Genomic DNA, 26,741 nt, shown 5'->3' on the forward strand with positions numbered 1-26,741 from the left:
ATCGTATGCTGTTTTTTTTGTTTCTTTTTTTTTTTTTTTTTTTTTTTTTTTTTTTTTTTTTTTTTTTTTTGATCGTCGAAGATTTTCAGAGATTTCGGAAAAGAATCTGTGTTTATATCACTATGCGTGATTTTTGTTTCTTTGCTACCCTGCAAAATTCTTTTGCAAAACTTCATCAAGTTGAATGGTGCTAGAGGAGTCCCGAAAATCCGTAGCATCCCTTAATCCAGTGCTTTCCAAACTTTTTGTACCTGCGCCCCCCTCTTTGGAAAAAAAATTTTTTGTGCCCCCCTTAATTTTTCTAACAATCCAATTTCATAAACACTCATCTGATATTGTAATTTATTTAATGGGCTACAAAATAATATACAATATTATGTATAAAAATACATAAAAAATAATTATCTATTTTAAGAAATAATAATATAATGTAATAAAAACAAATCTTGCAAAAGTACAAAAAATAGAATTCAACATTAATACAACATTATAAAAATTTAATGTGAAGGGTGAGCTTGTTTTTCAGCACAAATTTTGTCAAACCGTGGTATCATTGAAGATATCGCGGTTCTCAGTTCCTTTTCAATCTTTAAGCAAGATCGATACTTTGTCTTTAAGACAGCTACTGCAGAAAACCCAGTTTCACATAAGTAAGATGTTACAAAGGGCAATAAAATTTCTAAAGCTTTATTTGTTAAAGTAGGAAACTCGTCCTTTACTCGTAACCAAAACGTGACAATATTATTTTCGTGTTGAAACATCTGCTTTAATGTGCTGTCACTAGATAAGTCAAATATCATTTCCTGCTCTGCTGTCGTAAGGCCAAAATCATCATATTTTTCAATCACAAACGGGTTTCTAATCCATTCATATTTGGACATGTCAAGATCTTTAAAGTAAAACGAGAATTGCTCCCTTAAACTGGTCAAGTGTTTATTAATAAGAACTTTACTTTCTTCTATTTCATCTGCAAGACAGGTAATTTTAAAAGTGGGAAACATGCCAAAGTTATTATTTTTCAAACTTATTATCCACAGTTCCAATTTTCTCATAAATGCAGTAACCCTGTCTTTCTGGACAAAAGCATGAATTTGAGGCCCTTGCATTGATTTATTTAAAGTACTGAGTCTTTGAAAAATATCCACTAAATACGCAAGTTTTACAAGGAATTTCGTGTCATAAAACAAGTTTGCTTCATCTCTATTATTATCAGTAAGGAATATGGCGATCTCTTCTTTTAGCTCAAACACCCTTTGAAGTACTTTGGAACGAGAAAGCCAGCGTGCCTCACAATAATATAGAAGTGATGTATATTCTGAACCCATGTCATTACACAGTTTTACGAAAAGCCTTCCTCTTAATGGGCTATTTTTGATAAAATTTACAACTCTTATAATAACTTGAAATACTGTTAGTAAATCTTCACCCATATCTCTTGAAACAAGTGATTGTCTATGAATGATGCAATGCGTCCAACTTGCCCGAGGAGCCACCTTTCGAACTAGTGCCTGTAGACCAGCGTTTTTTCCTGCCATAGATGGAGCTCCATCTGTGCATAGTCCAACACAGTTCTCCTACAGAATGTTATATTCATTGAAAAATTTATCAATCATATTAAAAACTTCACTTGCTGTAGTATTGCCTTCAATAGGTTTACAGAATAACATGTCTTCTCTAACATCAGTTTCCACAACATATCTTACATATGTAATCAAGTGTGCATCCTTAAGAACATCTGTAGCCTCATCTACTTGCAACGCGAAAGAAGATAGTTTTACTTTTTCTATTAATTGATCGCAAAGATCTTCAGATATATCGGATATTCGTCTTCCCACCGTATTATCTGCAAGTGGGATGATTTTAAGTTGATCAGCATATGATTCACCCAGCATCGTAGCTACCATGTCAATAGCTGCAGGTAGCACTAAAGTTTCTCCTATTACATGGGGTTTTTTGCATTTAGCAATTCTATAAGAAACCTTATAAGACGCAAGCAATGCTTTTTGTGTAACAGACATGGTCTTTGAAAACATTTCTTTTTGTTTATTTAAATTTTCCAATTTCCTTTGGAAAAATTCTATTGTCTTGCCAACGTGATCCGCACGTACGTTTTCGAGATGCCGTTTTAATTTATTTGGTTTCATGCTGTCTGAGGCCAAAGTATTCAGACACAGCAAACACATTGGTCGTTCTTGGCCATTAATGACTTTACATGTAAATCCAAATCATAAGTACATTGGATCATATTTTCTACATTTAGGTTTACTATTTTGCGAAGATGTTCCGCTATTTTCGTTACCTCTTCTTTTGCCGCCTGCTTCTGCTTCATTCAATTTTCTTTTCAACCCAGTTACGTATTTATCCATCTAAAAGGATTTTTATTTTAAATCAAATAAAAATACTTTATAACAGTTTTGAAATTTACCTCAATATTAATTTAGAAGTGTACCAAAGCGAGTTTGTAGAGTTTGTAGACAATCTGCGTGGAAACGGTCGAGTTTAACCAACGTTTCTTAACGAAATGCCGCGTGTCTGCTCTCGTCTGGGCGCACGCATCCAGGAGTAGTCGCATCGTCCGAGTTTGAAAAACCCCGCAGTCGCGCGCAATTGATCATAGTTCCACACCAGATGTAATGAGCGCTAACGTCGTCGAATTAACGACGGCCTTGACTCATAAGCCTTGTCGGGGCCTGCTGCCTGCTTCTGTTTACTGAAGTTTGGCGGGAGTAACCCCGAGAATACCCGGGATGATCCGAGTGCTTGTCTAGTGTGCGGCTCCAAACGGGAAAGCAAGATGTTTTCGTTCCAGCAATAGTATGGATGGATTTTTTAGCATTTATACCCGAGAAATTCGCGGCGAGGATTGTGGATTACGTATAACCGTTTTTCTGATTAATTTTTTGACACCTATTCGACTTTTTTGGTTTGTATTCGAAAATGATATTTTGGAATCAGCTGCGTGCCCCCCCTGCAACAGTCTCGCGCCCCCCTAGGGGGGCGCGCCCCACAGTTTGGAACACACTGCCTTAATCTCTGAGTTTAGCTTCACTTCCTACTGGGGGAGTGGGGCGGTCATTCCTCTGTCGGGAACCTATGACGTAGAAAGAAAGAGAGGAATTGAAATGCCATTATAAGAAACAGTACAATTTTTCAGCAATCAGACTGGTTTGGATGTTTTTTACCTCACCTTCTAGTACCGATTTAACATTATTTTATTGCGATTTAACATTGATAAGACAGCGATTGAACATTAATTTAACATTTCGATATTTTTTTATTTCTACTTGTCCCGCAGTGGACTGATCGTTAAGACACGGCTGCCAGCAGATAACCGAAGTCAAGTATCAGGTCAGTGTGCGGATGGGTGATCACTTGGATCAGTCTGCGTAGGGACCGAGGATATGCGGTATTTGTCCCCATTAAACTGTTCTACCGTAAAGTGCTTGAATTCCAGAGCAGGTCGTTGGGCTACCGAAGCCATCCCTTCTGCAGAGGATTAAAATTGTGATGGCATGTCTTCGGATCATCCTCAGGGATGTTTTCCAGACCGTCGCCAATAGCCCATTGTGCAGCTCTAGTGCGACGTAAATGAACTACATCAACAATAGCAACAACTTATTTCTTTTCAGAGGATGTTTCTAAATGACGTCACTCTTAGAGGGGAGGAGGAGGCCTTGTGAAATTGTGACAATTACTAACAAAAAGGAAGATAAACGTAACACACTTTACTTAAAAAAATAAAAAAAACATTCGGTTAATTTTCAAGAAAACGGTCATAAAAGTGCCTATTTTTTATATCATATTACAAATACACGTATTTGATTAGTGCTGACATCTAGTTTAAAATAAACTATTTACAATGGTGCCGTTCAAAAAGTATGTACACAAAAATGGAGAAATTTTAGCCCCTTTCCCTCTTCGTACATTACCGTACATGATGTCTTACTCCCCCGCCCCCTTAGACTACTTACATTTTATTAGTCTACCTCCCTTTTTCATAAAAATTAAGACAATTATGCTTTAAAGAAAATTAAATATTTATTTAAAATAATTTATTCATTTAAATTATTTAAACAATAACACCCAACTTTATCTTTGGTGTATGCTTATAATGTACGTACTTTGTATAATACCTCCCCCTCTCCCCATCGTACAAAACGTTACAAAAATAGCAACCCCTCCCCCGTCTTCGGGATGTACGTACTTTTTGAACGTCCCCCAATTATCTTAAAAATGTCCTGGTACTGCCATCTGGTGTGCAAAATGAGAAATAAAAGGTTTTCCGGGCAAAATAAATTAATTAGTTTTATTCTTACTGGTGCGTTACAACTGAATACTCCAGCCCGGAAATATCACGGGAGCGAGAAATAGAGGGCGAAACCTCACCCCGTCATTTTCGCGGGAGCGAGAAGGAAGGAGTTAAGCAAAATATTAGTGCTAGGGAAGTTTGTCGCAGAAAACCCGAATAAATTCTGCCACAGGTATGAAAGGGTGGATCAAAAATATTTGAGGGGGGATGTGTGTGACATCATTTATAAACGATATATCTTAACTTAAGTAATTTAAAATTTTTTACACAATTTATTTCACAAAGATTCTAAAATTTAGGACACATTGGAGAATTATAGGGGAAAAAAATTGAGTTTGGAAAATTTTCTGGATTTTTTCCTACATTATCTAATTTATTTACGACATTATCAAAGTGTAAAACGTCATCTAAGAATGAAATTATTTAAACTTTATAGCTTTTAATTCACCTGATTAAATTTTTCAAATATTGTATTGAAGGTAATTCTGAACCGGAAATCACGATTTTTATATGGCAGCTATCTTTGCTTGTTAAGAGCGTATTCTCAAATTCTTATGGACAGCGCTTTTTTTTAAATTTTTTTCTTTTTTTAAAAACAGAATTATTCCCATTTTGTTACAATTATGTTTTGAAATTATAAATATATAATCGAAAAGCTCTTCTTTACAAAGTCGCTATTGTGAGCCTTGATGACTCAAGGGATAGAGCGTTCGTTTTCCAATGAGGCGAAACGGGGTCGAATCCCTGTCGATACGAATTCCGCAACCGGCTTGCAGCAACTACGGTGCTGACGTGAAATACCCTCAGTGGTAAACGGATCATGGGTTAGAGTCCCCTCGCAGTCAGACTAACCATGGGAGGTTCTCGTGGTCTTCCTCTCCATGTAACGCAAATGCGGGTGAGCTCCATCAAAAAGTTCTCCACGAAGGCAAATTTCTCCCACTACTTGATCCAGGAATTCCCTTGTCTTTTGGTTTGCGTTCAAAATGACAAAGCCACGGAGTTGAGCATTGGTAGTCGTAAACTCAGAAAATTGGGTCGGCTGTTCAACGACGGTTATAAAATAAAATAAAAAGTCGCTGTTTTGTTAAACTCGTTGACCGATTTAAAATTCCAACACACATGCCATTTCAAATTTATGAACTTAGAATTACGAAAAACACTTAAAGATTAAATTTATATTTCAGCATTCTTAAAAATATACCAATTTTAAGTCAGTTTTAAAATTCACTCAATATCACTTAAATCTTAAACTGAAGGTTAAACTAAAGAGAAGAGTCAACGGATGAATCTTAGTCTGGCAATCTGAGAGGTGTAGCATGAGGGGGGAGAAAAACGAAATTCTTTTGTCTTTTTAATTTAACTGTCAAAATACTCATGGTTGAAAGAAGAACAATGCCGAATTTTTATTAAAATCATTCCGACAATTGTAAACAAAAGCTTTTAAATGCAATAAATAAATAAAAAGTACGCTGCATTAGAAACACGTATAAGTTAAAAATTCTGTTAAATTTTTAAATTCCATAAATTTATCTACAAATCAATCTACTTTTAAATTTTTCGAAAGCTTATTTCATGCAAACACGTCGTCAATTAACTACGATAAAAATATGCATATAGTAAGTTTTTTCCCTCTTGCAATTTTATAATGGTAATTATATTCTCCCTAATAACCTGTAAGGTTACGTAATTTATCCTCCTCAGTGGTAGATGGATTATGGGTTAGAGTCCTCTTGCCATCAGGCCAATCATGGGAGGTTTTCGTGGTTTTTCCCTCCGTGTAACGAAATGCTGGGTAGTTCCATCGAAAAGTTTTCCACGAAGGCAAAATTTCTCCCCATACTATATCCAGGAGTTCCCTTTTCTTCTAGATTGAGTTCTAAATTGCAAGACTATGGAGTTGAACATTGGTAGTCTCAAATTTGGGTCTGCTGTTCAAGGAAGGCTATAAAGTATAAAATAACCTGCAATGAGTCGTGGTTTCTCAGGGGATGCAGCGTTCGCCTTCCAATGAGCTGAAATGGGTGCGAATCCCAGCGATGACTGGTGGATACTAATTCCGCACCCGGCTCGCACCGAGTACAGTTCTGATGTAAAATATACTCAGTGGTAGACAGAGCATAGGTTAGAAGTCCACTTGCTGTCAAGCTAACCATGGAGAATTTTCTTGGTTTTCCTCTCCATGTAACACAAATGCGGGTTAGTTTCATCGCCACGAAAAGTCTCCCAATACTTGATCGAGTTTCCTTGTCTTCTGGATTATACACCCTGTCTACGCTATGCACTCTGTCTACGATTAGCTATTACAAGGCATCATTACTATAACATACAGACTGGTTTATTGTTTTTTTTATTCAATTATTATCTCTTTAAACACTTAATACACACATTTCGGAATCAGTTAGAGCTTTCTGCTATTGCGAATATTTGATCTCTTATTACACCAATCACAGTAAGTGAAATAACACACTTACTGTTTTGACTTAGATTTGTGGCGACGAAAGGCTGATGACACCCTTCGGTAGTGTGCCACTTTAGATTGAGCAGAATCGAATTCATTTTCCCTCCTCCCCGACAGTCACTTATTTACGACTTTCATTGGGTGTTTTCATTTTTAGACTCCATGTTTTTCATTTCTTTCGTGAAGTGAAATTAACTTGTGAGCTTTACAACAGAAGCAATTTTTAAATGGACACATTTTACAATGGAATTAGGGGATAAACATTTTGATCTTTAACCACATCTATTCGCTCATACACTGAAAGTTTTTTAAATGTAGGACAAATGTTTAATGGACGTTTTTTGTTGCTCAAACACATATCACAGGTCGAGTAGCCAAACCATTCAACAAAAAATAAGCACCTTTTAAAGCACTCAAAATTTATTTTTAAACTCTATATACATTATCATATTGCAAAATAATTTTCAGTGCCGGAATAGCGTGGTTGGTAGGACACTGGGCCAAAGAGGTCGTGGGTTCGATCCTCGCCGGCTGAAGACTACCCGAATAGTAAATGATGACTGATGCACATTAAATCTGTCGAGTCTCAAAGTCCTCCATGTTCCCATAACTAATCATACCTCTAAGGGTACTGATCCAGGATTTTCCTTGTCTTCTAGATTGGTTCAAAATTACAAGGCTACGGAGATTAACATTAGTAGTCACAAACCTAAAATTGGGTCGGCTGTTCAATGACTAATTTTTGGTAAAGAACTCTTTTTCTAGATTTTATTAGCCATTATTAAATGATCAAAAGATTTTTTGGTTCGATATCAGAGGGGAAATATGAAGTCTGAAATTGCGAATATCTTGGAAAATGCAGCAGAGTTGCACATCAGAGTTCAATAACCCAACCGGACCCAGCTCAGTAGACGCACATGCGGACTCACAAGTAATTCATCAATCATGTAAGGTGATTGGTGCTTTCATACTCTATGGACCGAAGGTACGCCGAAATGGATTGTGGTTGAATAAATTGTGACCTCGTCAATAAAACAATGTGAAAAGCCCACTATACGTGACGAGACCATAGGGAAAAAAATGTCGTTTTAAAAAAGGGAAAATTGAGCACTTTTTAAAAACACCCAATGTAAAAAGCACCTTAAGGGCTTTTAAAAACGAAAATCGGAAATAAGCATATTTAAGCACTTTTTAAAAATGCTACGCCCCATGATATCATAACTATTATTTTTCTAATCATTGAAAATATATTTGTTATTATAAACCCATAGTTCAGTTCTATTCTCAGCTATAATTTTCCCTCAAGATATAAAATGTAGGTCACATTCCTTTGCTAACTCAAGAGGTTAAAACAATTTTTCTGGCTGCCTAATGTTATAGTATGAGGCTATATTTCAATCTTGAGTCTGAAACAATCCATCTGACACTATGAATTGCTTTAAAGTTTCAAATACTTACGCTGACTTGTGTACTCATTAAGAAAAAACGGTTTTTCGATATAATAAGATTATATGCTAGTCCTTTTGTCGTAGTGGTCTTTCAGAGATTTCGGGGAACAAATCTGTTCATATCACCATGCGGAAATTTTGTTTCTTTGCTACCCTGCTAGATTTGATTTGATTTATTCACATGCATAAAATGAAAATTCAATCAAGCCTTTCATTTTATTCAATTTGACCTTTGTCAAATCTAAGAACAGATAGCACAATTTCGATAAAGTTACAATTAGGGTTAGAACGAAATTCGAACCCGATACCTCTGCGCTTCAAAGTATTCGGCAGGAGGACACGTATCTAGACTTAAACGATTAGAGAAAAGGCACAGACTTAATAGGGAAGGTAACTGAGTATCTAATGTCTCGAGAGGCAAAAGAGAAGGTTTCAATTTTGTGTCTGAAGTTACTAAAAGACCTCAGCGCTTTAACGGAGTGGAACCAACACCAACTGCATGGAGATAATGACTTCAAGTCAGTTATACAACCGAAATCAAAATCATCACCTTCTTCGCACCACAAGCATTGAATGAAAGGTTAACCGAAGTGAACAGACAACAGCAATATATGTTCTTTATCATCTTACAATATGGGGCAATATAATTTACAAATCTTTACTTGAATATAATGTAAAGTTAAGAACTGGTTGCTTAAGAACTGGAACAGTACAGGCATGATTTACCGGCTGGGTAGCGTGGTGCAAAGATCGGTCCTTCTGTCCGATATAAACTGTGGTAGTGTAATGCGCGTGAATTCGAACGAGGGAGGATAAATCGCAGATCGTCACCATTAGAATATTAGAGAAGCTCTAGTGTGATTTTAACAACCAGACTATTTTATTTTATATTATAACCGTCGTTAAACAGCCGACCCAAATTTTGGGTGTACGACTTCTGATATTCAACTCCGTATCCTTGTAATTTAAAACCTAATCCAGAAGACAAGGGGATTCCTAGATCAAGTATTGGGAGAAAATTTGCCTTCGTGGAGGACTTTTTGATGGAACTAACCCCATTTGCGTTGCATGGAGAGGAAGACCACGAGAACCTCCCATGGTTAGCCTGACGGCAAGGGGACTCAACCCAGGGATACGTCTACCACTGAGGATATTTCAGCACTGTGGTCGGTGTGAACCGAATGTGGATTCATATCGACCAGCCATTGGTGGGATTCAAACCCGGTTCATCTCATCGGAAGGCGAGCGCTCTATCCCCTGAACTCAACAACCAAACTATTGTCTATTGAAATATTGTATCGTTCTATTAATTTATTTATTTTCTTTACATGCATAAATTCAAAAGTATGGGTTATCAACCCTTGTCAATATCAAGAACAAATAGCTCATGTAGGCAGATGGGTATTTAATTTACGTCGTACTAGAGCTGCAGAAAGGGTCTGGGAAACCTCCCTATGGATGATTGGAAGACCTATCATCACAATTATAATCCTCTGTAGAGGGACGGCTTGCACCCGAAGTCAAGCACTTTACGGTAGAGCAGTGTCACGAGGACTGATATCGCGCACAATCGGTCCATACGCCGGCGGAATAAAGCGGTTACCCACCCGCTTACTGTTCTCAACCAGTAATACTTGACTTCGATATTCTATTGGGAACCGTGTCTTTACAATCACTGCGGAACAAAAACTCGAGAAGCATATTTCAATAATACATTCAGGATGGCGGTGGAATCCGTTACTTCCAAGTTAGAGAGCGTTTGGTGGAATGGTGAGACCACTTATCCAGGGAGGCCCCTTTTATCATTCTGTAAAAATGTCTTATTTCCTCAACAACTTTTGCTAGAATTTTTCTCAAGCCCGAAAAGTCACCTCATCTCACTCAACTCGCAGAAGATATATTAAAAACGAGTATTTTATTCATTGATGCATGCATACTTGTGTGCTCAATTACATGACATACATTCAATTACGCAAGTACTGGTTTTCAGTCTTTATCAAGTAGGTACTTTATTTACGTCACACTAGAGCTGCACAATTGGCGACGGTCTGGGAAACATCCCTGAGGATAATTCGAAGACATGCCATCACAATTTTTGATCCTCTTTAGAAGGGATGGCACACCCGCTTCGGCAATCCGACGACTTGCATGCGAAGTCGAGCACTTTATGGTGGAACAGCTTAGCGAGGATCCATGCAGCACACCCTCGGTCCCTTCGCAGACTGATCCAAATGGTCACCCGCCCGCTCACTGACCGCAGCCAGTGATGCTTGACTTCGGTGATCTGCTAGGAACCATACCTCAACGATCAGTCCACTGCGGAACCTTCATCAAGTAGAAAGACAGATAGTACAATTTAAACAAGGACAAAACGAAGGCACATCCTTGGTAGGACGAGATTCGAACCCGCTACCTCCACACTACAGAACTTTTGGCAGGTGATAACGCTCGGCACAGGGAGGCCCCAAAGAACGCGAGTAGCGTGGATCCTCTTCATCATCAACTCAATTCGACTTTGATAGACAATAATTGCCAATCGTTATCGATATTAAGGGATATAAAATACGGGGCAAGACTTGCACCAACCGAGTTCTTCGAATCTCTGTCTTGTTGTTGTAGTATTAGAAGGTGCTATTTTTACATAACTTTACAGTAAGTCTTTTTCTAATTTTCCCTACTTTTACATACACTTAAAGTTTTTCGAGATACTTGTTGGTATGTTTGTAATTGTCTAAAATTCGGGATTGCTTTAAGTATGATTAATATACCTCTTTTGTTAACTTAGTTCTTTTGTGAAATTTAAAAATGGTTCTTTTTCGAATATTTTGATGGGATATTTGCTTATTTAAAGAATTACTTTTAAATTTATCAACTTCGCTTAGTTAAAATTCTCTTTAGATTATTGAGTAAAAACGACTTGAAATAAAATCGCGATTTATTGTTGACTAAGAGCAATGAAACTAAAGTTTTACGAAACAATAGTTTTAATGTTTTGTATATATTTTTTCACAGGATTTAACGTGATTATTATTTTTTAAATACTAGACATTGCGCGTACTTTCAGTACTATATCTAACAGTCTGCTTTTAAAACGTGGCAATTTTTCCCCCTCCGATATTGAACTGAATTATAAAGTTTTGTGACTGTTTCAAACTTAATATACTTCCCACTAAATTCCAAAATATTGTATATTCAAGCTTAATAATAGAGTTTAGTGTTATAAATTTCTTTTAAAATTTGGGTTGCATAAACTTGTTTAACAAAGTTTAAACTTGTTTAATTTTGTTTAACAAAGTCTTTGTAAAGCCAGAGCATAGTTAATTTCTACCTTAGAATACTGAACTCGCTATTTACCTGATAAGATGAGTTCTAGTTTATCACCGATAATGACATCAGTCGAGGGAAGGAAATTTAGGTGGGGGTTTTGAGATATACCATACTGTAAAAGACTTGTAAAATTTATGTATTGAAAATTGTATTTTTATATTATGCTAGTTATATTATATTTAGCTTCAAAATTTTGTTTAATTTGTTTTAATTGCATAAGATGTGTGTGTAATCCATTACCTTTTATGCGTATGGAAAAATTATAAATACAGTAGTTGTTGCATTTAAAATGTTATTTTTGTAATAAAACCATTTTAACTTTTATTATAACTTAAAGAATCAATTTTTTCATTTTTCGTCAATTTTTCTGAAATATGTCACTGTTAAGGGGTTAAACTATAGTTTGTCTAAAGTAAGAGCTACCCTAGCCATTCTTCTGGACCCGTGACGGTGACTACTGTAACGAGGTATAACTATTTCAAGTTTAGGTGTGGGTCGTTGTTTAGAACAGGATTTGTCTCTGGTCGACGAGAGAAAGGGCAATCTTTTTTTTCGGTCTATTTTGTTAGCCTAGAGCAGGGATGAGCTCTTTTTCAACAAATCTAAAAAGTTTAGTGGGCTAAGTAAAATCTTCTAAAATACAAAACTATATAAAAGTTTTAAAATATTTGAGATGAATGAAATTACGATTTAATTTTTAAAAGTTACTTATATTGAGTGTCGAAGTGAGGTGTACTTATTTTAAGGTACGAGGCTAAATGCTTGTCTGTTAGTCTACTTCTGAAATGATTTTTTCAAAGGTTTGATAGTTAAAAACACTTGTTCACGCGTATAAAATGAAGCAAGCATAGTACTGATTTTCTGGCATGAGAGTTTAGATTTGGGAAACTAGTGTTTGGTAATTTGTAACTGTGGCATATTTAGAAGCAACTGTTTCAGATTGTTACATTGAAACTAAATTAATTAAAGCTGCAAATCCAACCTCACTGTTTCACAATTTACGTTGAAAGGCAAGGTATCTAATTCTATTTTACTGTCACTGAAATCTAGAAATTTGAATATAGCTTAGAGCTCTAGTATTGTCGTAGCATTAGTCTAATATTATCGATTTATTAGTTATAAGTATACAATGTTCATCAGCAAACTTAAAGTATATTACGCTAAAGTGTAAAAACATACTCCACTGTGCATGCAACAAATTTTATATTTTTAATGACTGGTTTCCTATTTTCTTGCAGGATCCAAGTAGCTACCTTAAAACAGATGTTTGATACTTTACTTCACAAAGTTGCTTATGGAAGAACAACAAATCTACTCCTTACAGAAGAATGTTGATCATCATTATCCGATTTAGATTGGGTAAGGAAGTTAAGATTTATTTTGATCTGATCAATGTATTGTTTAATAGAATTTTTATTCCATGAGTCTACTGTTTAACATTTCATCGTTAGAACGTTGTATTCATTGGCTTTTGAAAACCTTTTAAATTTTTGATCCACCTTTTGAAATGATATTAATTTTTTCGCACTCACAAATGAAAGTAGACTCATAAAGACACTTGAATATTTTTAAGCTTTGAAAATTTAACCTTTTTGTCTGAATAAATTAAAAGATTAAATTTTCAATTTATTTTATATTATATAGACTTTATATAAAGACATAGCATTTTCTGAAAGTTTAGAGTTTTTGCTCTCAGAATTTTGTTGCAATTTAAATGCATTTTTAGAACGTAGATTTGGAGATTTTTTACTCCAGCACACATTGTAGTTTACTTTAGACTTGCTTGAAACTTCACATGTAGATTTTTCATAATGTTGGCGATGAACTAAGAGCTAGGGTGCAAGTGTGAATTAGTTATTTTTATCAAGCTTTAAGAATATTAAATTTTTCATTAAAAATTCAATATTAATGTGTAGTTAAGTCTCTTTTTGAAATTATAAAATAGTAAAAAACTCGGGTAATAACATTAATTTAGGTATTTCGAAATTTACGAATTAGAATTTACTGTAGAGCCGTTAGCGTGTCATGAAACATGTGTAGTTTCCAACTTATTTTAATTAATATTTTATACATTTTTAAACTTTACATTAAATTTAATTTAAAAATTGCGTAAATCCTTCCACGATCAGTTTGATGGTAACGAGCTTCTAAATCATGAACGGACTGAGGATACTTTACGTCAGAACTGTGGTCGGTTACAGCGAAGATCAGAATTGGTATCTATCAGCCTATGCTTAGGTAGCATCATTGGAAGGCTTACGCTCGGGGAGGGGGGCACCACTGATCTTAATTGGTTTTTTAAGGATACAGTGGATTATTCCCGAAATCGTGAAGATCTCTAAAATCGATTTTGTAACTTTGACCGTTTTATAATTAAATGATATAAAAAGCATAATAAAATCTCAAGAATTTGTAAAACATTTGAGAATATTAGTGTTATTTTGCTTTTATTAGGAAAAAGTTTTTCTCAATTAAAATTTTGCATTGAACTCAAAATTGATCTAGTTCCATGTTCTATAATTTTGACTATTCCATGAAACTTTGACTCTCTAGATCAATAAAAAAAAAACTTGTGGCAATCTATTTTGAAATTTTCTCGCAACTTATTTTATAGTAATTTCGATGTTCCAAAACGTTCATAAAGACACTATTTTCATGTTTTTTTGCCGAAACTTTCTTTTTCTACTCAGTATGGAAATTAGTTCAAAATTGTCTAGATTTTTCCTACATTTTAAAACTAAATATGGAGTTAAAATTATCAAATCTTAAAATTTTAAAGAGAAATTTAGTGCAAAGATCTTATTTAAACTTAAAAATTAACAATTTTTTTAAGAAGTTAAAACTTTTCTTGCTATAAAATTATTTTTTAATATTCTCTCTAAATATAAACAAGTTACAGCAATGTAGCAGTATTTCTTAAGTATTGAGCAATGTAAAGTATTTGTGTTTCATTTAGTTACTTGGTTGTATGGGGGTTGTTAACTTCTGCTGATAAGAGCTCCTAATGATCAGGAGGCTAATGAAATTTGATCATTTCACCAAACCTCGAAAATAACTTTTACGACTGTAAATTTCTTCATTCCGTGGTTATTTAAAGTTTCTGGTAATTGAAATTTCGTTTTCATTTAAACTTCGTCAGCATTTGTTAATATAGATTTCTGTGATAGATATTTGAAAAGCACGCACATAGCTCAGAGGTCCTGCGAGTAGGAATTAAATGTTCAGACTGATATGAACATCGTTACAAGTTTTCAAGAATTTTGTCAGATCATAAAGATTTTGTAACACTGCCTCTAACTAAAGTAAAATTCCTATGTTAATTTGACCATGGGAGTAAAGGCCTTTTTTTATTTTCAAAACTAGACTTTGCATTGAGCACTTCATCGTGATATAGTCTCCTTGGGTACCATATTTTCTAAGATGTCCATTGCTGACCTAGCTGCCACGACGATCGTAGTTTGCCGAGGTGTCCATTGCTGACCTAGCTGCCATGAGGATCGTAGTTTGCCAAGGTATCCATTGCTGACCTAGCTGCCATGAGGATCGTAGTTTGCCAAGGTATCCATTGCTGACCTAGCTGCCATGAGGATCGTAGTTTGCCAAGGTGTCCATTGCTGACCTAGCTGCCATGAGGATCGTAGTTTGCCAAGGTGTCCATTGCTGACCTAGCTGCCATGAGGATCGTAGTTTGCCAAGGTGTCCATTGCTGACCTAGCTGCCATGAGGATCGTAGTTTGCCAAGGTGTCCATTGCTGACCTAGCTGCCATGAGGATCGTAGTTTGCCAAGGTGTCCATTGCTGACCTAGCTGCCATGAGGATCGTAGTTTGCCAAGGTGTCCATTGCTGACCTAGCTGCCATGAGGATCGTAGTTTGCCAAGGTGTCCATTGCTGACCTAGCTGCCATGAGGATCGTAGTTTGCCAAGGTGTCCATTGCTGACCTAGCTGCCATGAGGATCGTAGTTTGCCAAGGTGTCCATTGCTGACCTAGCTGCCATGAGGATCGTAGTTTGCCAAGGTGTCCATTGCTGACCTAGCTGCCATGAGGATCGTAGTTTGCCAAGGTGTCCATTGCTGACCTAGCTGCCATGAGGATCGTAGTTTGCCAAGGTGTCCATTGCTGACCTAGCTGCCATGAGGATCGTAGTTTGCCAAGGTGTCCATTGCTGACCTAGCTGCCATGAGGATCGTAGTTTGCCAAGGTGTCCATTGCTGACCTAGCTGCCATGAGGATCGTAGTTTGCCAAGGTGTCCATTGCTGACCTAGCTGCCATGAGGATCGTAGTTTGCCAAGGTGTCCATTGCTGACCTAGCTGCCATGAGGATCGTAGTTTGCCAAGGTGTCCATTGCTGACCTAGCTGCCATGAGGATCGTAGTTTGCCAAGGTGTCCATTGCTGACCTAGCTGCCATGAGGATCGTAGTTTGCCAAGGTGTCCATTGCTGACCTAGCTGCCATGAGGATCGTAGTTTGCCAAGGTGTCCATTGCTGACCTAGCTGCCATGAGGATCGTAGTTTGCCAAGGTGTCCATTGCTGACCTAGCTGCCATGAGGATCGTAGTTTGCCAAGGTGTCCATTGCTGACCTAGCTGCCATGAGGATCGTAGTTTGCCAAGGTGTCCATTGCTGACCTAGCTGCCATGAGGATCGTAGTTTGCCAAGATGACCTACTTCAGTTGCCTAGTCGTCTTGACGTAACAGAAACGCTGATCGTATTTCTTCAGCTAAAAATCAACTTCAACTTCAACTGAAAAAGAGGTTTTGTTTTACATTCTCCTTGAATATGAAAATTCCATTTTCAATATTTTTATTATTTAAATTTAAATTTTTCTCTTATAAGAATTAAGTTCTATAAATATTTTAAATTACATCTAAAGACATATTTATAAATTATATGACATTTAAGTGTACATTGCTGAAAAATTTATTTCACAAATATTTCTTAAACGTAAAGAATAATAAAATCTTATTTAGCTAATCATTCCTTTTTATCATACCTAGAAGTTTTTAGTCTTGAATTATTTTGAGTCATATTTACCCATTAAATATCTTAAATTAAATTGAGTCTCTAGAAATGGAATGCACCTTCTCAAATGTGTCAGCTGTCTTCTCTAATTTCTATATATGTACTGTTAATAGTCTTAAAATTATTAAGGCAAGCTTTTTGTTATCTATTACTCGTTATCAGCTATGACATAATATTTAAGAAAAATTAAATTTTAGCGCAAGGGAACTGATTTAGATTTATTAATGTTTTTCCTCAGAACTATTGTCCAGTACACTAACTAAAATCTAAATTGTATTATTCAAAAGAATTGTTTTGGGGTTCCAGTTTAAATTCAAATAAACTAAATTCAGAGAATTGCTGAAAATTAAAATACTTTCGCTCGATTCTCAAACGAAACGTATTTAGATGGATAAAACTTTATATCGGATTTAATTTTGGTATTACAAATTTTTAAATATTCTTTTTCTGTATATTTCCACCAAATACATCACGCGTTACTTTCATACTTTAGAATCTGTTGAAGTAAATGTGTTGTTGGGGGGGGGGGTGAGTTAATTTCAAAATCTATAGTTACAATACACTTAGTCTGAAGTTTAAGCAAAGTTTAATTAAAAAGATTTATAATAGACAAAATTCGTATCTCATATATGCAGGATATTATTAAAATAAATTAACTCTTAAACTTGTTTTAATCTTTAAAAAAAAATTTCAGGGCCCAGGTAAAAACTAGTATTTATTAAATCAACATTTTAAAATTTCAAAACTATTTAAATTAACGGGATGTTTAGAAACCGGAAAACTAGTAAATAAAATATCACAAATTTAGTGTTACCTTAATAAAACACTCGATATGAAATTGATAGTTATAAATTGATCCCACCTCATCAGTAAAATACTATTATATACCAGTTTTCGCATTTAAGGTACCCCGTACTGTTCGAAATACCAATTTTATCTTACTATTCCGGATCTGTCTGTGTACCCGTCACTTAAATTATTTAAAATTCAGGCAATAACGACTACCTGTCTCGTCATAGTATCGCATGTCTTAAGTTTTATTTTCGTCCCAATCTCAGTTAGCTTTGATGGAAAACAATGTTGTATAGTTAAGTTGGCACCTCACACATTAGGTCTTATTTTCATTTACGTAACTGTATTAAGATAAATTTCACAAAACAAATTTAAATTTATAACTTGTCAATCATTTATATAGTATAGGCAATAACCATTCTAGGTATTTATTCCAAATTTAAAAGAATGTGCTTTATATAAAGTTTGAGAACGAAACTATAAAAAAAAAATTTATGAAAAATCAAGACTGTCTAGTAATTAAGTCGGCGTAGCGGAACGCGTTAGGTTTGCTCAAGAAATGTTCTAATTTTGCTACTCAATAGAAAACTGGTCGCTAACACGCTTTGGCGTAACAGTAATTTTTATCTGTAGATAGAACTAATTATACACATTATCGCATGCACTGAAAATTTTAGATAAGTTAGAATTTTGGTAAATAAAATATTTCAACTTTCCAGTTGATTTTAGAAGATAAACTGAAATTATATATCTATTAATACATTAATAAATGGGTCTCTACAAAACTATTCTTGTTTTTAATCTTATTTCTCCACCGAGTCTATTTGCATAACGAAAATCTTTAAATGGATTTGCCTCAATTTGCTTCATATCACCTCTTAAATATTTTTAGCTGCTTTGATACATATTCAGTGTCAAAACTATTTGTTCAAATAAAAATTTCAACACTGAACAATATTTATTACTGGTTATTCGGCTCGTTTAGTTATTCGAAACTGACTATGAGCATAGCACGTGATAAAAGGATATTTTAAAAATTTTAAAAGAATCTGACACACTATTTAATCATAGTTTCAAAAGGTAAATTTGGAAAATGAATGAATTTTTCCTTTTTAAATATACCTGGATGAGCAAATTTAAAGCAATTCATGTTTAAGGAATTTCGTTATGCATTCATATTCATTCAACATGCTATTTCTGGCTAACTACTAACATGAGACTAACTATAATAATTATTTTAACCATAAGCTAACATTAATTCATTGACTCGGCGGCAAAATAAGTTTAAACAATGGGGCATAATTACGCGGTAAAATTTATAATATTAAGAGTATACTTAAAATTTAATTTTAAAATTAAATTTTTATCAACTATTAGATAGTAAATTTTTTTAATTAGGGTTATGCAGTTTCGATCATTTTCAGTTATTTATATTAAGTTTAGTGAAAATTGCATGGAAAAAACTTTTAGAAATATTTTAAAAATACTGAAATTCAGCTTTGTTCAAATTTTGAAATTTCTAATTCGAATAAAATTTAGTAACAGGTGCATTAAAGTTACCAACAAAGTTTTAAAAACGTGCATCTATTTTAATAACTATTTATAAAGTCAGGAATTAAGAATTTGTTTTAGTTTAAAAAATAAAATTTTCAACTCTGAAGACATTTTAGAACTAGTGTTTTGTACTAAGACTGGATGACTTATTACTTATACCAAAAAGCTAAAATTAATAAAATACAAAACACAAATTAAACTTTTTAGCTTTAATTTTGAAGATCTCTTGAGCAACATGAACAATAAATGCCCTGAAACAGTCTAAGATCGTGAATCTTTTAAATGAACAGTCTTGTAATTGTCCATCCTCTTACACATTTCTGAATTGTATTCTTACAGTAAGATTTTTGACGAATAAAATATAAATAAACGTTTGAAATTTTATAATTATTTTTATTAAATGTTGAGTTAGTCAATATTTTATTAAAAGTGAAATAATGGTCGCTTATGCGCGATTCAGTAAAGAATGTTAATTAGCAGTAAAATTTGATCAAAAATAAAAACATGTTCAAATGACGCATGGTTGAAATTTTTCCCGGATTAACCCTTTTGCAGAGTTAATCTTATCACAAACCATAACATTCTCATAGTGGATGCACAGCTCCAAATGTTAAATTCCCGATCGTGACTGGCCAGGCCCTAGTTAAGTAATATTTTAGCTCTACAAAGTTACGCAAAAAATTTGCATTTAACGCGTTGGTAGAGCGTAGCAGTGCAGAATTGATTGGTGGGTATATGAAATCCATATACGTTTAGTGAATAAATTAATAAAACAAATCTTAGTTTAATGTGAAGTTTGTTTCGAATCGGCAGGTATTTAAGTCAATATCGTTGAATTTTTGTTCATTGTAGTTGTCAAAACCCAAAGGTGCTCACAGACTTTAGTCAAATGCTAAATCTTGCAGTTCAGCTAACTATCGTGGCTGAAATCCCTCTGTAATTTAAGGACTGATAAACAAAATAATCCTGATAAACAAAACTCGTCTTAATTGATATTTTCGAAAATGGGAACATGAACTATAAGGTACTTCAAGTTCCAAATAAATTATAAAACTTACTTCAAAACAAAGTTTAAATATACGTTGGATGACAAAATTAAAACTTAAATTTAATATTGCAGCAAAAGTCTCTTTAAATCTCTTCAAAAATTTAAAATCATTTCAGTTGAGAATGTTAACTTAGTATAAATACCAGATTTATTTGACCTATCCAAATTCAAGATAATTTATTAAAATTTTAAAATATATTTTTAAGCAAGGGATTTAAGTTTTTCAACATTCATGTTTCTAATAAAATGAAATATTTTTTTAAAACACATAAATACATAGGTTCAACGTATTCACGTATAAATTAAATGTTGCCAATTTGAGATTTGAAAAATCGCAAGTTTGGTGCCAAGTAAATATATAGATTTCGACTCAAATGAGTGTTTCAAAAGTTCTCTAACTCTTATTTTTAAACTGAACTATTTCTTTTCATAACGATCTCGTGCAAAAGTGCTACAAATATAGGTTCTTGGTCAGAGAGGGCAAAAATTTCGGATAGAAGTTTGAATCTACTATTTGAACACATACCCGAATAATCCATGAGGTAAAGTATAAACAAACTTTCTTAATGTGTTCATTTTTATATCTAACAGCAAAATTTTGAATAATTTTCAGATTCTCATAGTAAGTTGCAATTGCGTTGAATATTTTAAGAACTAATGACGTAGATAACAAGAAGCTTGTTAATCATTAAATGTTTGTTTTTAAACTATTATATGATATGCAGATTTACAAATTCCAGAAAATGATTCATTAATCTCATTGATTTGCGTATGATCCTAAGCGGATCATTGTTAAAACTGAGAAATGTTCTGTGCAAATATAAATTCAATAAAACTAGTGGGGCTGCTCCTCGCGCTCGCAAACCCCAGAAAATTGCTACGCAATCTTATATGGTTTGCTTCGCAAACCAAGCTCGCTTCGCTCGCTAATAACTTAGGTACATTGCAAATGCACAAACAATTCGAAAGAATCATTCAAATCCATAAACAACTTTTTTAAAAAAATTACATCTTTTAGAAAATACCAAGTCATTAAAATAAATTTGAATTCAAATAAATGACATGTAATTCGTTTAACCTATTAGAAATGTGCTATAGTATAATTCGTGATATAAATCAAAAATCTTCAAATAAATTCGTATTACATAAATTCGTGGAAAAAAAAGTGCTTTCGACAAAATATTAAAATAGAGCTCTATCGACAAAGACTAGCTTAATAGTATGAGATTGCCGCAGCTGATGCTCTCTGGTTATTCCAGTTTCAGTTTTTAAAAGCGGTAAATGTTGAGCCACCTCAGCTAGATTTGGCACGTGACATTTTTTGCGGCAGTCATTGGTCGATTCACCGTATAAGAGAAATAGTAACGTAAAAAAAACAAAGCAAACGTTGCCACCGGTGGAAAAGAAATACAGTCAAAATTTAGGAGCCACGTAAGACAATTGTATATAATAGATGTCATAAATGATACGAAATCAGGGTCATATAATTCAAAACGTTAAACCAACTTTTGGAATCGCTAATAGTGTTTACCTATTTTAAGTTAAATTGTCTGAAGTATAATTTCTAAGAAATTCTCATTATCTACTTTTAGATGTAGGTTCCACTTTTAACCGTTTGAGTGCTGAAGAGTTTTCCTATATATATATGCTAATAGTACCGAATGAAATGCGTACAACACTACTAACCAACTACTAATAACAAACTACTAACTACTACCAACCAACTACTAACCAACAGCAGCGTCTCAGCATTTTCGGTAAAATAGAGCTTCTCCGCATTTTTGGCACATAACAAGCGAAGCGCAATAGCTCTTCTCCTCACTCAAACGGTTAAAATAGCAACGCTTAACTCAAAGCAAGCAAAGAATAGCATAGTAACCAAATTCACGTGGTAATGCCATTAGTGATTCCATCATAAACATCTGATCCTTTCGGGTAAATTTTGAGATACTAAATCAGAATTGCAATTGTATCTATCAGTTTATAAACGTCTAGAACGAAATTTAAACTTAATGGTACGCAAATATTAAGACTTCGATTGAAACACGGCTGAATGAAGAGCAGCTAGTATTAGCGCGGTTATAGTCGATGATATAGCAAATCTGCGCAATTTGGGTATATTGCTCTGCAGCATAAGTGTGCAAGTGTGAATCGGAAGTTTCGAAATGTTCTAGACGAGTGTGGAATATGACGTGGAGGTGGTAGTCGGCCGTTCTGCTTTCTCGTCATTTTTCACACTCGTCCAGCCGTTTCGGAACTTCTCGATTCACACATGTGCGCTTCTGTAGTGGATCAGTATCCTTGTGCTGTGTAGAAATCTTTAACGGTAGTCTTTCTTTAAGAACTTGAAACTAGTTATTCTTTTTTGATATATTCTCGTGCAGCTTTGACTTTAAACAGAATAAATAGGATGCAACGACTTTTCGAACGAAAGAGTTCCCCGTTATCTTCAAACTCTATACCGATCGTGTTTTCAAAAACTAAACTTTATCTATTTTTGCTCAAAACACTAAGTAGCTTTAAATCTTTAGAATTTTACTATACACCAGACTAAAAGTGAAAAAATTTGTTAGAAAAACGTAGCTAATTTTTCCCTTAAATTTACTTTTTTAACTGTGCCCTCTTCTGAAAGTTATAAATTGACAGTTTAAATTTTATTCAGATTTATAACTTGAACTGAAAGTAAAATGTAGTGCCAATCTTATGTAAAATTGCAGTCTAAAATCTAATCTAGTGAAAAACTCAATGCGCAAATCTGCCTTTCATATAAATTTGTTTTAAGTTATATTTCAAAAAATTAGATTTTTAAAATTTTTCAGAAACTAAGTTTCAGGTGCAATAGAGACTTTATTTTAAAATTAAAATCTTTTTTCAAAATTTTTGTTTTGGATTTTTTTAAGATACTGTTTAAAATGACAAAATTTGAGAATTAAATTTTAATGCATTCGGGTTCATTCTTTTTGTTCTGATACATAGTATTACAAGGAGAATTTTCAATAGATTCTAAATATTCATGACTCTCGCATTGTGTAATTAAATATCAAAGATATATGGTATATATGATAGCTTATTGTATACTTTAAGAAATCCATGCTAATATTTCGTCTGATGTGAAAACAAAGCGCAAGTTTAATGTGAAATGTTGCTAAAAAAGTTCATTGTATATGTTAGAGCTCCATGTAAAATAAGGAAGATATTGTTTAAACTAATTTGTAAATGAGACACATGTAATGCCTAGAGGCAGTTTGAAATATTTGTAAATATAAATATTTTAATAAAAATATATGATCGACAAATTGGTTCGTTTTACTTTTGTTATACATAAGAATTTCTTTTTATTCCAGACTAAGTTATTGAGTTTTAAATTACCATTTTACAGATTAATGATATTCAAATTTATCTTGAAATTTTATTTGAAATTTGCATTAGGGAAATATTATGATGTTACTTGGACTAGTCTCTAAATACTTTACGAATAGTTTCCAAAGCAAATGTAAATTTTATCAGAACAGAATTTTGTTAAATGTTGAGACACTAGACAAGTATTTAGAAGAATTTTTATGCCTATCAACATGTACACTTTTTAAGGAACTTTTCTTAGTCTTAGTGAAAAATCGAATTCAGAAAAGAAACATCGACAGTAAAATTCTCTCTACTAACAAGAATATGTGCTTTTATCTTATATACTCTTGAGAATTGAGATCCAGATTATGTTCTTCCACGCACAATTTTTATTAAACAGACACTGCCGATTGCTTCGCAATAATTGTTATTGATTGAGATGAAACAGTATTTATTCTAAAGTTAAAATTATTCATTTACATATACGTACTAAAAGTAATTCCGTTTGCTTACGCTTGTGCCTCTATTTCAATGTCCAAATATTATCTATTAGTATTATAAATATTTTGATCTATTGGTGAACAGATGTAATTTCTCCAAGTAATCAGTTCTTGAACTAACACTTATATTGTTCAAACATTTTGTTGCTCAAGCAAATTTGAGTCCACGACGACAATTTAATATTTCCGCTTACCCAACGGGCGGATATGTTTAATAAATACCATTTTTGCTTGAATCACATTGTGCATGAAGCAGATCGTTAAGTTCTAAATCATTTAAAGAATCTGTAACTGTATTTAAAACAATATATTAATGTTTGTTACATAATGGACAAATGGGGCTTGAAAAGATTTTAATTTTATACAGGTAAAAATGTAAGCATCGCATTATCTCAGATTGCTTGGCGTAAGAGAATCCGCCTGCATTCCACTGCAGCATTATATATTAATGTTTAGCAGCAAAATATTAATGTTTGTAGAAAATAATTATAAAACTCTAAGCATACTCATAGCAGCAAAATATTAATGTTTGTAGAAAAATAATTATAAAACTCTAAATAAGAATACACTTTTTTAATAAACTTTATTTTAAAATGCAGTCCAGAATTTCGTTATAATAATAAAATAAAATAATTCTCGTAGTTTTAAACTCTTGAAATGGAATTAAAAGCGTAATAACAGCAGTAGAGAAAAATACCTTTAAATTAGGGATACAGACATATTTAAAGAAAAACAATATCTTTGCCTTTTTATGCTGATAACAATATGGAAAAACTGGATCCTACCACGTGATTTTTCCTGCCAATAATTGCTTTGACAACAGTAGAAAACTGTGTCAAAATTTTATGTTATATAGATATATTTCATACCTTTTAATTGTATTAAGTTCGAAACGAATGAAAATCTTTTAAGCATTTTAATTTTTTATTATAAAATACAGAATGAGACGGTACTTTTTGCTCCTGTAAAGGTAAATTTTTTAAACCACGGCTCACTTCCAATCACAAATTTGCTTTCATTTGCAGTTAATTAGATCTAAAGAAACAGTTATTCATCATTTAAATTTATGTAATGTACAAAATCAAATTTTTGATTTTGTCTTGCTTCCACAATTAACACTTTCGGTCTCTCTTACTTTCTTTCTAGCGATTACAGCGCCGCTTTTACAGTGGCTAGGCACAACACTAAACAATTTTCAACAGATACAAACAACAGACATAAACTACAGTGCAATATATAATTCAAAATTCACTTAAAGTTGGTTAGAATTAAATGTATAATTTCACAATTTACAGGTCTTTTATTTGTTTTTGAAGTCACCACTCTAATTATATTAACATTGCCTGGGTGAACCTTAATTATTTTAGGAAGATTTTAATACCCTTGAATTCAGTATCCTTGAATTATCCTCACCTTTCACTAAAACCACTTCATTTTCTTTAAACTGTTCGCTTCCCTTATTCGATTTAGGTCTAGTCTGCAGACGATTTAAATAATCTGTTGAAGAAATGAGTTGAATGTTTGACCCTTTTCTGATAATAGCTATCAAACTTTACTCTGCTAACAAATTATTTCTGTTCAAAAATATAGTATTCATACATTTTCTGCGTATTCCTTAGAGTTTTTTTTTATTAAAAATTTTAAAGTTAGAAAAATATCTCAATGGTTGCCGTCATCATTTTCTAATTTTAGTTTTCAACTTTTACTGTTAAATAAATGAAAGCATATAAGAAAACTTTTATAGTATCATTTTGTCCGATATTAATCTGAACTATAAAAGTGTCCTTCTATTTTATTAATTGGAATGCCTAATTTTAATGTATTTTCTTATTTATTATTACAATAGCAAATTTTGTTGTACATATTATCACTAGGAAACAAAAATCTTAAATGCTAATTTCTAAAAAATTAATCTTCGAGCATATAATAATGGAAATATTTCACTCAATCATAAATACTTAAGGTTATTTTAAGCATTAATAACTTTTAGGAAATTTTAAGCATTAATAACTTTAAGGAATTTTTAAGCATTAATAACTTTTACTTTTAAAGTTCAGAACTTCATTTCTTTTTTTTCGGCCTTGTACATTTTTTTTTCTTTTCTGCTTAAAGTTGCAAGGCGGTATCGATTTCAATGGCGAAATTAAAAGTTCTGAAGCGTCTCAACAAAAAACACGAAACATAATGCTTTGATTCACCGCATTATAAATTCTTCCAGCACATTTTATTATTCTTTTGACGTCACCTTTATATTTTCTGAAATAAGGCATGGAAAATCGCGTTTTCTCATTTTGTGTTTCATAAACAATTCTTGCTTGTTACTATCTCATATTTGACTACTACTGTAAAGTTTTTGCAATCAGATGAGAAGAAAATCACCTCAAATTAAACAAAGAAAGCAATGAATGCATTGAAATAAGTTTTTAAAAAAATGCTAGTTACATGGGAAGTAATTTTTTTTAAAAGCGAGAAGCTGCGCGCCGTGACGCCACTGATTGAAATCAGAAGCTCGGAGCGGCACGAGTCTCTTCAAAGGAGTGACCTAGCCTTTCTATTGTCTCTTTAGCCCTGCTTGCACTAGGCAAATCTGCCATCACTTGGTTTTTACTTTTAGAAATTACCTTAAGACATTTAAGACATTCTCTTAACAACTGATCGTCCGTTAATTATACAAAAACTGGCTCGAATGTTGGCTAAAGTAGCCTCAAATACCTGTTTGCAAATAAAGAGCATGATAAATATTAACAATTGATTCCGAAATTTGATGATTGTTTGGAATTAAGATAGGATATTTTTGTTCTGAAGTTAAGTTCGAATGTTTAAGTCTGCCACCAACACGAAGTATATGCATTTCATCTAAAAACGGAGATAAATTTAACAAATTGTAATAAGATGGTAAATCGCTGTCCTTTTTCAAAACACTTAATTTCTTTC

At 33.4% G+C, this 26,741-nt stretch overlaps 1 protein-coding gene and 1 long non-coding RNA gene across 2 annotated transcripts; one reads left to right on the forward strand and one right to left on the reverse strand.

The window, feature by feature from the left end:
- Positions 1–497: 497 nt before the first annotated feature.
- LOC147808269 (protein FAM200A-like) lies at positions 498–2,018 on the reverse strand. The gene is made up of 2 exons (XM_087166961.1): positions 1,632–2,018; positions 498–1,574 (listed from the first exon to the last, which is right to left on the reverse strand). The coding sequence occupies exons 1-2, from the start codon at positions 2,016–2,018 to the stop codon at positions 498–500; spliced, it is 1,464 nt and encodes a 487-aa protein (XP_087023087.1).
- Positions 2,019–12,783: 10,765 nt separating this feature from the next.
- On the forward strand, positions 12,784–16,213 carry LOC147808270 (uncharacterized). Its single transcript, XR_015434931.1, has 2 exons — positions 12,784–12,904; positions 14,909–16,213. It is a non-coding gene; the product is annotated as an uncharacterized LOC147808270 (long non-coding RNA).
- Positions 16,214–26,741: the final 10,528 nt, after the last annotated feature.

This window comes from Parasteatoda tepidariorum, chromosome 6 (assembly GCF_982258835.1).
Source record: "Parasteatoda tepidariorum strain Cologne lab strain chromosome 6, Ptep-v5.0, whole genome shotgun sequence".
Taxonomy (NCBI): Eukaryota; Metazoa; Arthropoda; class Arachnida; order Araneae; family Theridiidae; genus Parasteatoda; species Parasteatoda tepidariorum.

What these genes read in the sequence shown, in the direction of transcription:
- LOC147808269 (XM_087166961.1), bottom strand. Translation starts at nt 2,018, where the DNA reads ATGTCTGTTACACAAAAAGCATTGCTTGCGTCTTATAAGGTTTCTTAT. An exon ending in CTATTGAAGGCAATACTACA is followed by an intron (nt 1,575 to 1,631) that starts GCAAGTGAAGTT and finishes AACATTCTGTAG; the next exon opens with GAGAACTGTGTTGGACTATG.